The following is a 17385-nucleotide window of genomic DNA, read 5'->3' as shown; positions in this document are numbered from 1 at the left end:
TGAGTATATCTTGCCACTCCCTTCTGGACTGCAGAGTTTCTGCTGAAAAATCTTCCGATAACCTTATTGGGGTTCCCTTGTATGTTATTTGTTTCTTTTCCCTAGCTGCTTTCAAGATTTTCTCTTTGTCTTTAATTTTGGTCAGTTTGATTATTATGTGCCTCGGTGTGTTCCTCCTTGGGTTTATTTTATCTGGTACTCATTGTGCCTCCGGGATTTGAGTGAGAGAGTCCTTCCCCATGTTAGGCAAGTTTTCGGCTGTTATCTCTTGGAATATTTTTTCTGTCCCCTTCTCTCTCTCTTCTCCTTCTGGCACCCTTATAATACGGATGTTGGTGCATTTAACGTTGTCCCAGAGTTCTCTGAGACTCTCTTCATTTGTTTTCAATCTTTTTTCTCTTTTCTGTTCTGCATCCATAATTTCTTCTAATCTGTCCTCCACCTCCCTTTCTCATTCTTCTGCCTCCTGTATTCTGCTGTTAGCTGCTTCTAGTGAGTTTTTTATTTCAGTTATTGTATTTTGCATCTCTTCTTGTTTAAGTTTTATATCTTGTATCTCTTTGGTTAGTGTTTCCTGTAAGTTATCCATCTTTGCCTCCAGTTTATTTCCAATGTCTTGCATCATCTTCAGCATCAACAGTCTAAAGTCTTTTTCCTGGAGGCTGAGAATCTCCTCATGGCTTAGCTGATTTTCTGGGGTTTTTCCTTTCTCCCTCATCTGAGTTATAGTTCTCTGTCTTTTCATTTTTATAGGTTTTTGGTGTGGTGACCTTTTTATAGATAATAGAGTTGTAGCCTCTCACTTCTGATAGCTGTCGCCCCTTGTGGCTGAAGTCAGTATGGGAGCTTGTTGTAGGCTCTGATGGGAGGGGCTGATGCCTGCCCCCTGGTAGGAGGAGCCGATTCTAATCCCTCTGGTGGGTGGGGCTTAGTCTCTGGATAGGATTAGAGGCATCTGTGTGCCTGAGGGGTCTTTAGGTAGCCTGTTTACTAAGGGGCGGGGCTGTGATCCCACCTGGGTTGTTGTTTGCCCTGGGGCTTCTCAGAAGCTACTGACTTGGGTGGCGTCAGATTTTCCCAAAATGGCCACCTCCAGAGAAAGGCAACTGCTGAATATTCCCGAGAGCTTTGCTTTCAGTGTTCTTCCCTCACAACAAGCCACGTGTACCCCTGTTTTCCCATGATGTCCTCCAAGAACTGCGGTCAGGTTTGACCTAGATTCCCATGGAGACTTTGCTTTGCCCTGGGACCAGTGCATGCGAAAGTCTGTGTGCGCCTTTTAAGAATGGGGTCTCTGTTTCCCCCAGTCCCGTGGAACTCCTGCGCACAAGCCCCACTGGCCTTCAATGCCAGATGCTCCAGGGCTCTTTCTCCCCGTGCCAGATCCCCACACGTGAGAGTTTGATGTGTGGCTCAGAACTCTCACTCCTGTAGGAGAGTCTCTGTGAACCAGTTAGTTTCCAGTCTGTGGAGCTTCCCACCTGGGAGGTATGGGGTTTATATTTCTCAATCGCCCCTCCTACCTCTTGATGTGGCCTCTTCCTTTTCTGCTGGGTAGGGTATGTTTTTTAAGGTTTCCGGTCCATTTGGGTGGAGATTGCTCAGTCTTTAGTTGTGAATTTTGTTGTTTTTAGGAGAGAAGTTGAGCTCCAGTCGTTCTATTCTGCCATCTTAATCCTATCTCCGCAAACAGTCTTGATAGGGTTGTCTCTGAGAAGGAGGTAAGATGGATCTGCAAACCTGGATACCCCTCCAGACGGTCCCCACACCAGTGTCACCGTAGATCCTGATGGTAGAGCCTAAGTGTGGACTGTCCTGGGGCTCAGTGAGTTGTCACATCCACACAGGATCCAGGGCCCTGGTATCCCCTCGTTGTCATCCAGAAGGTTAAGTTGCTGGTCCCTGTGAGCCCAGCTCCTCCTGGCCTTGCTGCTTGTCAGCTGTCCAGGGCACCCGTCTCTTAAGACCTTTTTCTGTAGGTTACCTGGGCTGGTGGGATTACCTATAGAATTGCAGTTTTGCTGTGTTGGAGCTGATTTTGAAACTCATTGGATCTGTAGTGGGATCTCTGGTTGGTGTGCTTGTTGCTAGGCTCAGGCAAGTATGGATCCTGTTTGGTCCCTTGGTAGGCAAGACTACCTCTAGTACTTTGTTCAGTAGGATAGTACTTAGACAAGGGTCTGCATCAGGTTCCACAGTTATATTCTCAGTTACCAAGTGTGTGAACAAGTGTATCTCCCACCAAGTCCCTGGGGGAGCTTGTGCCTAGTCACTGGATGGATCCATGGATGGTCAGGACTGGTCCTTAACTGTTGCTGAGAAGGGCTAGAACTGAAACCCAGGGCTGTTTTGGACTCCACAACCAAAATTGAGGGTCTACTGTTCCTGGTGGGTTTGTCTCCCACCAGGTCCCTGGATGGATTGGATTGCTTCCTGACTGTGGCTGGAGAAGCTGGAACCCTTTTATGATCTCCAGGGGAGCACATAGGAGTATCTCCTTGAGTCCCTTGGATGGAAGACCTCTTAGAGACTGCTTGAGGTCTAGATTGCTTGAGATACAGAACCAAGTATAGGGCCCTCTGGATCTATGGGGTGCAGCCAGAATGTCTCTTGCTGGGACCCTGAACCCTCAGTACTACTGACAGCCTGTACTGTGAGAAGACTGGAACCCATTGTAGGGCCCTTTTGGATTTTTAGGATCATAGACAGTAGTGTCTCCTGCTGGATCTCTGTGCCAGCAGGATTCTTTGGTGACTGTGGCAAGAACAGGCTAGGACCCAGGTATAGGGCCCTTTCAGAATTTATAGTCTGAGTTTGACATGCTGATCTCCAGGGAGTCCTAGACAATGGCCATGAAGGATGGAGCTGGTTCATAGGCCACTTCAGAGTTCACAGCTGAGACCAGAGTCCGTATGCCTATTTCCTAACACACAGGTGGGTGTGACTTCTCCTGGGTCCCTTTTTTTATGGGGCTAGTGACAGACCCAAAGCTAAATAAGGCTGTATCTTAGTTCTCAGGGGGTATAGAGATATATTCTGGCTCTGTAGACAGCACAACAGTCAGTAAGTAAACCACCAAAGATGCAAGCCTGCCTTCTAAAAATAGCTCTCCACAGTCTTAGACTGCACCAAGAGTTTCACAGTCTCCTCCCTGGATTCTAAAGTTTCCACAGAAGCACTTTTGTCAATGGATGGATGGCAAATTTTTATTGCCGAGGGGGTGATATGTACAAGGGATGTTTTATTCTGTTATCTTGCTAACATCACTCCTATTTTAATGTTTTAATTAAAACACACACAAAATATAGAATGCAATACATTTTTTTGGCCACCCCATGCCATATGGAGTTCTCAGGCCAGGGATCAGATCTGAGCTGCAGCTGAGGCAACACCGGATCCTTAACCTGCTGTGCCAGGCCAGGGATTGAACCTGCGTCCCAGTGCTCCCAAGATGCTGCTGATCCTGTTGTGCCACAGTGGGAACTCCTAGAATGTAATACCTTTTATATTCAAAAATGGGTCTTAAGAGAAGGTAGGAACTGAGGTATAGATTTGGATTTCATTGGCATTTGAAATTACAGAAATAGGTGAGATTGCCTAGAGAAATATATAGGGCAAAAAAGAAGAGAAAGCTAAAGTACATGATCAGGGAATAGGCAGGTAGTAGAGTTAGTGAAGGAGACTATTACTTTGTTATTTATAGGCCTTACCTAATTCAAAAAGAATATGAGATGGTTTATGTAAATAATACCACAGTTTTAAAAATCAAGCATAGATATAAAATTTGAAACTGTAGGGAATTAAGGATAATATAGGAAAATGAAGCCTTTGATCAGGATAGAAATTCATGTTGTCTTGCACATTTGTTAGATATAGGCATAGATTAGTCTTTGAAATTCCTAATAGTAGTTGAAGCATTGTGGAAATGTAATCAGTTTGGAATTCAGAATATTCTCTTATAGGAAGTTCAGTTTTCCCTACTACTGAGACTTAAGAGAAATTTCTTCCTTGGGATCTCATAAAGGGGAAATTGTGCAATATGGTAGTCAGTATCATCAGTGGCCCCTAAATAAACACAGTGTGTGTTATTGCTTCTTATAACATCTCTCAGTGCAAGTCATGACCATAAAACATTATTTGAAATTATTCTACGAGGCACACCAGCCCAATATAAACCTCTCTAGTAGTGTTTGTTGTGGATGACTTCTTTTAGATAGCCAGAGGTATTGAAGTGAAAACAGCTATCTCTTTCCTAAACTGGCCACTTAGGTTTATTGAATAGATGACTCAATACTAGGCATTTATAAGAGGAAAAGAGTTCATTTGATGTCATGGGTAATGAAGGAAGTAGTGGCATCAGCAACTTCTAATTTCCCATCCCTGTCCCAGACATTCACAAAGACTAGTATTGCTGGCAACAGATGAGGAAGTAATGGCTCTTGAATCATGACTTGGTCAGGCAGAGTTCTTGTATGGAATATGTTGGAAGAGTTGGCATGAATATGCGATTTGAACAGGATAGATGTGGTATGCTAATCTCATCTGAAACTGGTGACCCAGACTCAGTTTTCTTATAGGTATTTCACTCCTTTCTGGGCTATTTCCCCATGAAGTAAGAACTTAATTAGCAAATATGCATTTAGAGGAATGGGAGCAAACTTGTTTTAGGCTAAACTGCTTTATCTTGCATAAGGGGACAGAGTTTAGTGATATTAATAAATTAAGTCATTCTTATGATTCAGACCTGCTGACCAGCAGAAGGCTGTTATTCTTACATTTCTACTCACTATACAAGCAGTTTATGAATACTTCTCCTTTTCTCATCTGCTAAGGCGAGATTCTAATTGAAATATCTTTTAAGAAATTCCCCTATATGATATGACTTGATTTAGAAAGTTTATAAAATTTTGAGGAATGTAAGGACTATATGTTTTTTATGAAATTTTCTATGAAAGTAATTTTTCTCTATGTGTTTGTTAAGAATTGGTTATAAAAAGGATCCAAGAATGTATTTTATTTTATTTTTTTATTGTTGATTTACAATATTGTGTTTCAGGTATACAGCAAAGTGATTCAGTTATAAGCAAATACACATATATGTATGTTTCTTTGATTCTTTTCCATTATAGGTTGTTACAAGATACTGAATATAGTTCCCTGTGCTTTATAGTAAATCCTTGTTGTTTGTTTATTTTATATATAGTGGGGTGTATCTGTTAATCCCATACTCCTTATTTATCCCTTCCCCACTTTGGTAACCATAAGTTCATTTTCTATGTTGATGACTGTTCTGTTTTACAATAACTTCATTTGTACCATTTTTTAAGATTCTACATATAAGTGATATAATACGATATTTTGTCTTTCTCTGACTTAGTATGAAAATCTCTAGGTCCATCCATATTGCTGCAAATGACATTATTTCACTTTTAATGGCTAAGTGATATTCCATTGTGTATAAATATATATATGTGTGTGTGTGTGTGTGTGTGTGTGTATATCTTCTTTATCCATTCATCTGTTGGTGGACACTTACATTGCTTCCATGTCTTGGCTATATAAATAGTGCTGCTGTGAACCTTGGAGTACATGTATCTATTTGAATTAGAATTTTTGTCTTATGGAATTATGCCCAGGAGTAGGATTGCTGGATCATATGGTAACTCTTATTTTTAGTTTGTTAAGGATCTCCATATTGTTTTCCATAGTGGCTGCACCAATTTACATTCTCACCAACAGTGTAGGAGGGTTCCCTTTTCTCTCTACCCTTGCCAGAAATTTTTTTTTTTTAGACTTTTTGATGATGGCCATTCTGATCAGTGTGGGGTGATACCTCATTATAATTTTGGTGTGCATTTCTCTAATAATTAGTGATGCCGAGCATTTTTTTATGTGCCTGTTGGCCATCTTTATGCCTTCTTTGGAGAAATATCTATTTAGGTCGTCTGACTATCTTTTGATTGGGTTATTTGGTTTTTTGATATTGAGTTGTATGAACTCTTTGGTATTTTGGATATTAACCCCTTGTCGGCTGCATTTGCAAATATTTTCTTCCAACCTTCGTATAGAGGTTGTCTTTTCGTTTTGTTTATGGTTTCCTTTGCTGTGCAGAAGCTTCTAAGTTTGACTAGGTCCCATTTGTTTATTTTTCTTAATTGGCTTTTTTTTTTTGGCCATACCCAGAGCACGTAGAAGTTCCTGGGCCAGGGATCGAACCTACACCACAGCAGTGACAGGCTGAAACCTTAACGGCTAGGCCACCAAGGAAGACTGTTTATTTTTCTTTTTATTTCTATTGCCTTGGGAGACTGACCTAAGAAAACATTCTAAAAATTTATGTTAGAGGATGTTTTGCCTATGTTTTCTTTTAGAAGTTTTATAGTGTCATTCCTTATATTTAAGTCTTTAAGCCACTTTGAGTTTATTTTTGTGCATGGTGTGAGGGAGTGTTCTAACTTCATTGATTTACATGTGACCATCCAGCTTACCCCAAACCACTTGCTGAAGAGACTGTCTTTTCTCTATCTTATATTCTTGTCTCTTTTGTTGAAGACCATGGGTGTGTGGTTTATTTCTGGGCCCTCTGTTCTTTAAAAAAATTTTTTTTTAATTGTAGTTGATTTATAGTGTTCTGTCAATCTCTGCTGTACAGCAAAGCAACCCAGTCCCTCTCTCTTTCTCTCTTACACACACACACACACACACACACACATTTTTTTCTCACATTCTCTTCCATCACACATGATTAGATATAGTTCCCTGTGCTATATGGCGAATCTCATTGCTTATCAACTCCAAATGCAATAGTTTTCATCTACTAACCCCAAATTCCTAGTCCATCCCACTCCCTCCCCCTCCCCCTTGGCAACCACAAGTCTGTTCTCCAAGTTCATGAGTTTATTTCTTTTCTGTAGAAAGGTTCATTTGTGTCATTTATTATATTCCAGATATGTGATATCATATGGTATTTGTCTTTCTCTTTCTGACTTACTTCACTTAGTATGAGAGTCTCTAGTTCCATCCATGTTGCGGTAGATGGCATTATTTTGTTCTTTTTTATGGCTGAGTAGTATTTCACTGTGTATATATACCACGTCTTCTTAATCCAGTCATCTGTCTATGGACATTTAGGTTGTTTCCATGTCTTGGCTATTGTGAATAGTGCTTCTATGAACATGGGGGTGCCTGTATCCATTTCACTGAAAATTTTGTCTAGTTACATGCTCAGGAGTGGGATGGCCGGGTCATATGGTAGTTCTATATTTAGTTTTCTGAGATATGGCCATACTGATTTCCATAGTGGTTATACCAATATTCCTTCCAACAACATTGCAGGAGGGTACCCTTTTCTCAACACCCTCTCCAGCATTTGTTATTTGTGGACTTGTTAATGATGGCCGTTCTGACCAGTGTGAAGTGGTACCTCATAGTAGTTTTGATTTACATTTCTCTAATAATTAGTGATGTTGAGCATTTTTTCATGTGCCTGTTGGCCATCTGTATACCTTCTTTGGAGAAATGTCTATCTAGGTCTTCTGCACATTTTTCAATTGGGTTGTTGTGGCTTTTTTTGCTATTGACTTGTATATGTTGTTTGTATATTTTAGAGATTAATCCCTTATCAGTTGCATCATTTGAAACTATTTGCTCCAATTCTGTAGATTGTCTTTTTTTTTTATGGTTTCCTTTGTGGTGCAAAAGCTTTTAAGTTTGATTAGGTCTCATTGGCTTATTTTTGTTTTTGAATTTATTGCCTTGGGAGACTGACCTAAGAAAACATTTGTATGGTTGATGTCAGAGAATGTTTTGCTTATGTTCTCTTCTAGGAGTTTTATGGTCTCTTGTCTTATGTTTAAGTCTTTAAGCCATTTTGAGTTTATTTTTGTGTGTGGTGTGAGGGTGTGTTCCATTTTCATTAATTCACATGCAGCTGTCCAGTTTTTCTAGCACCCCTTGCTGAAAAGACTGTCTTTTTCCATTTTATATTCTTGCCTCCTTTGTCAAAGATTAATTGACCATAGGTGTCTGGGTTTATTTCTGGGTTCTCTATTCTGTTCCGTTGGTCTATATGTCTGTTTTGGTACCAGTACCACACTGTCTTGATTACTGTAGCTTTATAATATTGTCTGAAGTCTGGGAGAGTTATGCCTCCTGCTTGGTTTTTGTTTCTCAGGATTTCTTTGGCAATTCTGGGTCTTTTGTTGTTCCATATAAATGTTTGGATTGTTTGTTCTAGTTCTGTGGAAAATGTCATGGGTGATTTAATAGGGATTATAGTGAATCTGTAGATTGCTTTGGGTAGTATGGCCATTTTTATAATATTAATTTTTCCAACCCAGGAGCATGGAATATCTTTCCATTTCTTTGAATCCTCTTTATTTCCTTGATTAATGTTTTATAGTTCTCAGAGTGCAAGTCTTTCACCTTTCTGGTCAGGTTTATTCATAGGTTTTTAATTTTGGGGGGGTGTGATTTTATTTTATTTTATTTATTTATTTTTTGTCTTTTTGCTATTTTTTTGGGCTGCTCCCGTGGCGTATGGAGGTTCCCAGGCTAGGGGTCCAATCGGAGCTGTAGCCCCTGGCCTATGCCAGAGCCACAGCAACGCAGGATACGAGCCACGTCTGCAACCTTAGCTCATGGCAACACTGGATCATTAACCCACTGAGCAAGGGCAGGGACCGAACCCGCAACCTCATGGTTCCTAGTTGGATTCGTTAACCACTGCGCCATGACGGGAACTCCCCAATTTTGGGGGGTGTGATTTTAAAAGGTACTGTATTTTTATATTTCTTTTCTAATATTTCATTGTTAGTATACAGAAATGCAACTGATTTCTGAATGTTAATCTTGTATCCTGCTACTTTGCTAAATTCATGAATCAGTTCAAGTAGTTTTCGTGTGGACTCCTTGGGGTTTTCTATATATAGTATCATCTCATCTGTATGGAGTGACGGTTTTACCTCTTCTCTTCCAACTTGGATACCTTTTCTTTCTTTTGTTTGTTGGATTGCTGTGGCCAGGACTTCCAATACTATGTTGAATAAAAATAGTGAGAGTGAGCATCCTTGTCTTGTTCCAGATTTTAGTGGGAAGGCTTTCAGCTTTTCTCCATTGAGTATTATATTGGCTGTGGGTTTGTCATAAGTGGCTTTTATTATGTTAAGATTGAGATGATTATGTGGTTTTTTACTTTTCTTTTGTTAATATGTATGACATTGATAAATTTGCAATTGTCGAACCATCCTTGTGAACCTGGGATGAATCCCACTTGGTCATGGTGTATGATCTTTTTTATATGTTGTTGGAATTAGTTGGCTAAAATTTTGTTGAGAATTTTTGCATCTATATTCATTAAAGATACTGGCCTATAATTTTCTTTATTGGTAGTATCTTTGGTTTTGGTATTAGGGTGATGATGGCTTCATAGAATGTCTTTGGGAGTGTTCCTTCTTCTTCAGCCTTTTGGAAAAGTTTAAGAAGAATGGGTATAAGTTCTTTGTATGTTTGGTAGAATTCGCCTGTGAAGCCATCTGGTCCTGGGGGTGTTTTTGTTACATATTCTATTTCATTTCTAGTGATTTGTCTGTTTAATTGATCTGATTCTTCTTCTTCCTTTTTTTTTTTTTTTTGCTTTTTAGGGCTGCATTAGCAGCATATGGAGATTCCCAGGCTAGGGGTCTAATTGGAGCTGCAGCTGCCAGTCTTTGCCACATCACAGCAATGCAGGATCTGAGCTGAGTCTTCAACCTACACCACAGCTCATGGCAATGCCCTGTCCTTAGCACACTGAGCAAGGCCAGGGATCGAACCTGTAGCCTCATGGTTACTAATATGATTCATTTCCACTGTGCCACAACAAGAACTCTAATCTGTTTCTTCTTGATTTGGAGGGCTGTATGTTTCTAGAAAGTTGTCCATATCTTCTAGGTTGTCAAATTTGTCAGCATGTAGTTGTTCATAGTATTCTCTTACAGGGTTTTTCTTTTTTTTTTTTTTTTTTTTTTTTTTGTATTTCTGCAGTATCCGTTGAGATTTCTCCTGTTTCATTTCTTTTTTTTCCTTTTTTTTTTTCTTTTTAGGGCCATACCCATAGCATATGGAGGTTCCCAGGCTAGGGTGGAATTGGAGCTGTAGCTGCTGGCCTATGCCACAGCCACAGCAACATGAGATCCAATCTGCGTCTGCAACCTACACCACAGCACACAGCAACACCAGATTCTTAACCCACTGAGCAAGGCCAGGGATCAAACTCTCATCCTCATGGATACTAGTTGGGTTTGTTAACCACTGAGCCCTGACAGGAGCTCCCTTTTTCATTTATTTTGTTCTTAAAAATTAATTAATTAATTAATTAATTAATTTTGTTTTTTAGGGCCATACCCGTGGCATATGGAGGTTCCCAGGCTAGGGGCCAAATCAGAGTTACAGCTGCTGGTCTGTACCACAGCCATAGCAATGCAGGGTCTGTGTCGCTTCTTCGACCTACGCCAGAGCTCACAGCAACTCCAGATCCTTAACACACTGAGCGAGGCCAGGGATCAAACCAGCAACCTCATGATACGTAGTTGGATTCATTTCCACTGTACCTCGACGAGAATTCCCATTTATTTTTGTTTATTTGAGTTCTTTCCTCTTAGTGAGGCTTGCCAGAGGTTTGTAAATTTTGTTTACTTCCTCAAAGACCAGATCTTGGTTTTATTAATTTTTTTCTATTGTTTTTTTGAATCTCTGTTTTACTGATTTCCTCTCTGATCTTTCTGATTTCCTTCCTTCTGCTGACTTTAGGTTTTGTTTCTTCTTTTTTTTTTCTAATTCATTTAGGTGGTAGGTTAAGTTGTTGATCTGAGATTTTTCTTCTTTTTTTGAGGAAGGCCTGTATTGCTGTTAACATCCATCTAAGCACTGCTTTTGAGGTATCCCATAGATTTTGAATGTTGTGTCTTCATTATCATTTGTCTTGTGGTATTTTTTAATTTCCTTTTTTTATTTCCTCATTGACCCATTGGTTTTTTTAGTAGCATGTTGTTTAGTCTCTATGTAGTCAGTTTTTTCTCATTTCCTTTCCTGTAGGATTTCTAGTCTCATGCCATTGTGGTCAGAGTAGATACTTGAAATAATTTCTATACCCTTAAATTTGTTGTGGTTAGTCTTGTGCCCCAGTGTGTGATCAGTCTTTGAGAATGTTCCATGTGCACTTGAAAAGAATGTATGTTGTGATTTTTTTTTTGGATGTAATGTACTGAAAATGTCAGTTAAAGTCAATGTTTTCTATTGTGTCCTTTAGGATCTCTGTTGCCTTATTGATTTCTGTCTAGAGAATCTGTCCATTGATGTGAGTGGGGTGTTAACGTCTCCTATTATTGTATTCCCATCCATTTCTCTTTTTATGTCTATTAGTATTTATTATATGTATATGGGTGTTCCTATATTAGGGGCATATTTATTGACAATTGTAATATCCTCATCTTGAATGGATCCTTTTATCATTAAACAGTGTCCTTCTTTTTCTTTCTTTATGGCCTTTGTTTTAAAGTCTATTTTGTTTGACATGAGTGTTGCAACTCCTGCTTTCCTGTCTTTTCCATTCACATGAAATATCTTTTCCCATCCTCTCACTTTCAATTTATATGTGTCCTTTCAGAATTTCTTTTAGAATGGTATTAGTATTGCTGTACTCTTTTAGTTTTTGTTTGTTAGAGAAAATCTTTATTTTTTTATTTTTCCTTCTATTTTAAATGATATTTTTGATGGATAGAATATTCTAGGCTGCAAATTTTTCCTTTTAGAACTTTGAATATAACTTGCCACTCCCTTTTGCCCTGTAGTGTTTCTGTAGACAAATCAGACTTATGGGGGTTCCCTTATAATTCTTTGCTTTTCTCTTGCTGCCTTTAGAATCCTCTCTTTACCTTTAACTTTTGCCATTTTATTATAGTATGTCTTGATGTGGGCCTGTTTGGGGCCTTCTGTGCTTCCTCTATCTTGATATCAGTATCCTTTAGATTTGGAAAGTTTTCAGCCATAATTTCTTCAAATATATTTTCAATCCCCTTTTCTTCTTCTCCTTCTGGAATGCCTATTATGCATAGTTTGGCCCACTTTATATTATCCCATAGATATCTTACAGTGCTTTCCTGTTTTTTCATTTGGTTTTCTGTCTGCTGTTCTGATTGGGTGATTTCCATTGTTCTATCTTCCAAGTCATTAATTCGTTCCTCTGCATTGTTCATTCTGCTCTTCAGTGACTTTAACTCAGCTTGCATCTCTGCAAATGAATTTTCCAATTTTTCTTGGCTCCCCTTTATATTTCCTAGTTCCTTTATAAAGCAATATGCATTACTCTTCATATCCACTCTTAATTCTTTCATGTTCGCTCTTAATTCAGTATTTTCACTGTCTCCTTTTTGAATGCAGTGTCTGTAAGGATGCATGCGTCTTTTAATTTTAATTAAATTAAAAATTTTAATTTTCTAATGTGATATTTTTAGCTTAGAAAACTGAAGATTTAAAAGCATAGTTATAGAGGTAGCTGAGCTTGGAAGAACAGAGATACAAAACTCAAGGAGAATAGAGAGTCAGGAAGTCATCAAAAGAACCAGGTTTTGCAGTGTAGTTTAGGATGAGAACTGAAAAGAGATCACTAAATTGGACAAATAATATCATCAAGATGATCTAAGGAAGGGTAGTTTCATTAGAATGATGGGAGTACAAGTTTAATTGAAGAGGATTAAGGTGTGAGTAACCCAGGTAGTTAAGAAAAGAGTAAAGAATTGAAAAGTATGATGGAGTTAAAAGTTTGAAAGGCAAACATTATTGAGGGAAGCAAGAATAAGTAAATTTTGATGCATCTTTTATGCGTAATTTAGTAGACTTTAATAGTGATTTTAGAAAGTTTTTAGATATACTTTCATTATATTGACATCATTTCTTTAATTTTAACAGAAAAAAGTACCATGGTTATCTATGTGAGTATAAAGATGTTTTGAAGCAATACCAGATAAAATACTCAGAAACACCCCTTTCACATGAATATTATGAGAAGAAAAGGGAACATGAAGAAATTAAAAACAGAGTGTTGGCATGTACTGAACAACTAAAAATGAATGAAACTATTTTTATGGAATTTTTAGGTATTAATGTTTTTATATACTGTATTAGTAACATTTCATTAACAGGTAATGAAAACAGTATAATAAATCAGTCTAAAATATTACTTTGTTTTTCAGTGCCTGCTCCCTTTCCATCACTTACCAGTTGGACCTTACATATGTATCCACAGTAATATTTCTACTTAAAATTTTTATTAGATAAGTATTATTTCTGTATTTTAATTGTTACTGTGTTTCCCTATGAGAATCACATTGATTTGCTTTTTATTTAATTAAAAAATTTTAGAGAATACTCTAAAGGTCACATGGGATTATTTTCCATATATGTGCATGTCATCAGAAGCAAGTAATTTTAATCCAAATAAAATGGTATAAGTGGCATATCTTAGCAACCAAACTGATGAAAAAGTCACCTTACTCTGTGTTACCAAAGAAGAATTTCAGTTAAATTAATTGGTTATTACTTGTTAGGATGGAAGGTGGCAAGGAGGTGAGTCACAGTTCATTGGGTACCTACTTTGTGCCAGGCTATACTCAAGATATAGAGCTTATAATGAGCTCACAGTTTAGTAGAGGAATCAGACATGTAAACAAGTAATTCTAATACAGTGGCATTGTATTAGATGCTTAAGTAATTCTTAATTGGTATAAGTCTCATCTGTTTGTCAAGGAGATCTTCCCTGATGATGAACTTGGAACTTTAATCCTCTTCCAATCTCCACAATCCTTCATATGCTTTCCTATCAGATTATAACTCCACTGTTTGTACTAAGTCTTCTTTATCCCTCCATTCTACCTTGCTTCATTCTGCTTCATCCTAAATCATCCTTTTAACTCCTTTGCTGTTTTCTCTCTCCATGTTTGGGTTTTAGCTTATTCTGTACTTAATTGTTCATTTGCTGCCCATCTGTGTTTTAACTTCTCAGTGAGAGGAGGCAGAGGTTGGTAGATGCAGAAGGCACAGCAGGGATTTGGGGAGTTGGATGTAGAGATGGATGAGATATAAGATTGCATGACAAACATAAGGGGGTAATGGAGGTAGGGAGAATTGAAGATTAGGATTTAAATGTCTATATCTAAACTTTTGAATTGATACTTTTGATAACAACATAGCATAAATAACATTCATCTGAAATTTTATATTCTGTCATATTCTTTTTAAACTCTCCTAAATGGATTGTAGAGTAACTTAGGAAATTGTACTAGCTGTTAATCATGCATACTGTCTATTAATAGCTGAGAACTTCTCTACTTGAAGTTGGATATAAATCCAGTGTAGGCAGAAAGTTCAGATGGAAGATCTAGCTCTCTTTCGAGTTCTATAGAGTGCACTGATAAACTTTACACAGCTAGAAAAGGGAAATTGAGTGGATTTTTAACATTGACTTTGGAACAAATAAATAATGGAAACATAGAAAGTTAAATTTGGACCTAAATCAATTACGTTCATTGTGCCAAATGACATGATGAACTTGGGTAAAAAGTTAAAAACACACTGTGAAAATATTTAACTGAAAGAAAAAATTGTAGCACATTTTTGATGAAGTGTTATTTTTAAGTTCAATACATTTACATAGACAAAGAGTAAATTATATTTGTCTGTTTGCCAAATGTTGCCAAATGTACTAGTTGTAATGCTACTTTCAGGTACTTGCTATTAATATTGCTTGTATGACATACATAAATAATGTTACATAATACTAATTATTTCTGATATAGTACATACATTATAAATGTGAAATTTATTGTATAACATAGTTCCTTAATATAAAAGGGTTAATTTGAGATGTAAAACACAAGATATACTTAAACATGCCAACAAATTTTCCAAGAATTCATCTGAATTGAAGAGAGAAGTAGATGATGTGGAAATAGAAATTAATTATTTAAACCAGGTATATATTTTGTTATGTTTCTAATGTATGTGTTAATGTAAAAGTGTAATGGTGTGTTAGAAGACAGTCTTAGGAGAGCTATTTCTCAAAAGCCTCAATATGGGGAAAAGCTTACAATAATTTATTTGCCTCGCATTACGTTTGGAGCCAAAATTTTAAATGTTGAGCATATTCACCTCTGAGTTTAGGGAATAGTTTAACTTTGGGTACTGAGGAAAGAAGATAAGGAAAGAACAAGATGTAGCTTAATAGTAGGTTTTTAAAGGCATTATCAGTGCTTACAGCACTGTTGTCAAAAAAGAGTACTAGAGAGTAAATGGTTTAAAGAATTTAATCGATAAAACTTATGACTACTCTTTTATAAAAATCAGCTAGAACTAGTTTAGAACTAGTTTAGTTTTAAGATTGACTGTATGTGATATTTTCTGGAATACATTTTTAGTGTCATATGTTGAAAAATGGCTTTCAAAACCCATCAAAATCACTTCCAAATTTTGAGAAAAAAATTAAACAGCTGATTTTTAAAATTTTCAAAAATTGTATTAAAGGTGGTATATTTATCATTATAGGCTTAAGAGTCCAAATAACGGTAATAGCATTTTAGTAATGAGAAGAAAGTGAATGCTACTTACTTTTAAATATATGGTAACTATCTCTATGTAGGGAATCAGTCTCCTTTGCTTCTAACTGTCCTTTTCAAAGAAGTTGGAAGTTCATTGAAATCTAGGTTTTCTAATTGAGTTGTAAGGAAAAATAAAAGGAGCATGATTTAGTGTTCATTTTGACTCTGTTTTAGCAGCTTTTACTACGTGATAGCTAGTACTAGCAAAGATAAAAATCTTGTGATTATGTAGAAAAAATCATATTCATTAGTTAAGATAAAGCATATGTTCCTTAATGCTTTGCAGGTAATTATTTTATTTTGCTTTGTCATTTTTCTTTTTAGCATATTGCAAGACTTTATGAAATGAAGAATCTTTCGGAAACTCCAGAGGAAAAAAATAAAAATGTAGAAAAGAGAAAGGAATTGAAAGAAAGGTATAGGTAAACTTTATTTTATTATTATTATTTTCATTTTGACCCACCCCTGGGGCATATGGAGCTCCCCAGCCAGGGATCAGATCAGAGCCACAGTCATGACCTAAGCTACAGCTGTGGCAAAGCCAGATCCGTAACCCACTGTGCCAGGCTGGGGATTGAACCTGCATCCCAGCGGCTTCCAAGACATCACTGATCCCCTTGTGCCACAGTGGGAGCTCCATAGGTAAACTTTAAAATGAAATTTTATGTCAACAGATACTGTGCATTTAAAATTTGATTATATTCTATCCTAAGTCATTTATATTTACATAGTATCTATAAACATTTATTTTGCATGCTATTTTCTCTTCATTTCTTATGAAAAATATTTACACCTTTAAATATTATGGACTTCTATTCAAATCTGCTTGTTATTTAGGGTAATAGGAAGAAATAGGGTAGTAGCAACCCACTTGCTATTTTTAACCTCTCAGTTGTACCTTTCATCTAGTTTTCCATTATGGGTCACCAGTAGAAGTAAAACAAGAGGAAAGATTGTGGGAGCAGCAATGTTTGCCTTTTATCACCCTGTTACAATCTTGACCAGTTCTCCTTTGCTGCAGAAAGTGAAAATGAGTCAAAATGTTACTGAATCTATGGCATCGTATGTTTTGTTCTCTTTCATCCAAATGGTAATAAAATAGACATAGGTCATGGAGACATTTTAAAAGAAGACTGATTTTTTTTCCTGTTATTGTGTGACAGAAAAATAGATGTATTACTATTGCTGTTTTTCATGAACTTTTTTTTTTTTCTATTTTTGCCTGTAGCCTTTTTCATTCTTGGATTCCTCTTCTCAGGCTACACTATTTATTCTTATTTTTCAACACACTCTTCTCCTAAGTTAATTCCGATATCCTATTTCCTTGGATCTGCTATTTTATTGATACTGTTACTCCCACATCTCACATCCAGGATAATGTGTCTTTACGTTTGTAATGAAATTGATTAGACAAATAGGTGAAGGTATAGAATTTCACTTTATTGATAACTTTTTAATATAAAAATTCTCTATATTGAAAACTTATGTAACTAGTTATTTTAGTTACATTTTTATGCTTTTTTTGTTGTTGTCTTTTTAGGGCCACACCCATGGCATATGGAGGTTCCTGGGCCAGGGGTCAAATCAGAGCTGTAGCTCCCGGCCTACACCACAGCCACAGCAGTGTCAGATCTGAGCTGCGTCTGTGACCTACACCACCTCACAGCAGTGCTGGATCCTTAACCCACTGAGCAAGGCCAGGGATCAAACCTGCATCCTCATGGATGCTAGTCAGATTTGTTTCCACTGAGCCATG

At 37.3% G+C, this 17385-nt stretch overlaps 1 protein-coding gene across 49 annotated transcripts in view; it reads left to right on the top strand.

Annotated features, from left to right (window-relative positions):
• Positions 1–17385, top strand: part of C1H14orf39 (chromosome 1 C14orf39 homolog) — a 259890-nt gene that overhangs the window by 164119 nt on the left and 78386 nt on the right. For 31 of the 49 annotated variants that reach the window (XR_014820192.1, XR_014820159.1, XR_014820210.1 and 28 more), the window contains 4 exons: positions 12946–13133; positions 13230–13272; positions 14887–15007; positions 15954–16051. Coding sequence is in view for 42 of the 49 variants with exons in the window: in XM_084982610.1 (XP_084838736.1) it covers positions 12946–13133; positions 13230–13272; positions 14887–15007; positions 15954–16051 (450 nt within the window). In the remaining 7 variants the exon portion in view is untranslated. The remainder of the gene's footprint in view (positions 1–12945; positions 13134–13229; positions 13273–14886; positions 15008–15953; positions 16052–17385) is intronic. The other 18 variants (XR_014820213.1, XR_014820212.1, XR_014820216.1 and 15 more) reach the window with 2 other exon arrangements.

The sequence above is a fragment of the Sus scrofa genome, chromosome 1 (assembly GCF_054392235.1).
Source record: "Sus scrofa isolate SSC_HxYL_T2T_F1_AM1 chromosome 1, Sscrofa_HxYL_maternal_Yorkshire_Landrace_v2.0, whole genome shotgun sequence".
Classification (NCBI taxonomy): domain Eukaryota; kingdom Metazoa; phylum Chordata; class Mammalia; order Artiodactyla; family Suidae; genus Sus; species Sus scrofa.
This window is presented reverse-complemented; position numbering and strand designations above follow the sequence as displayed.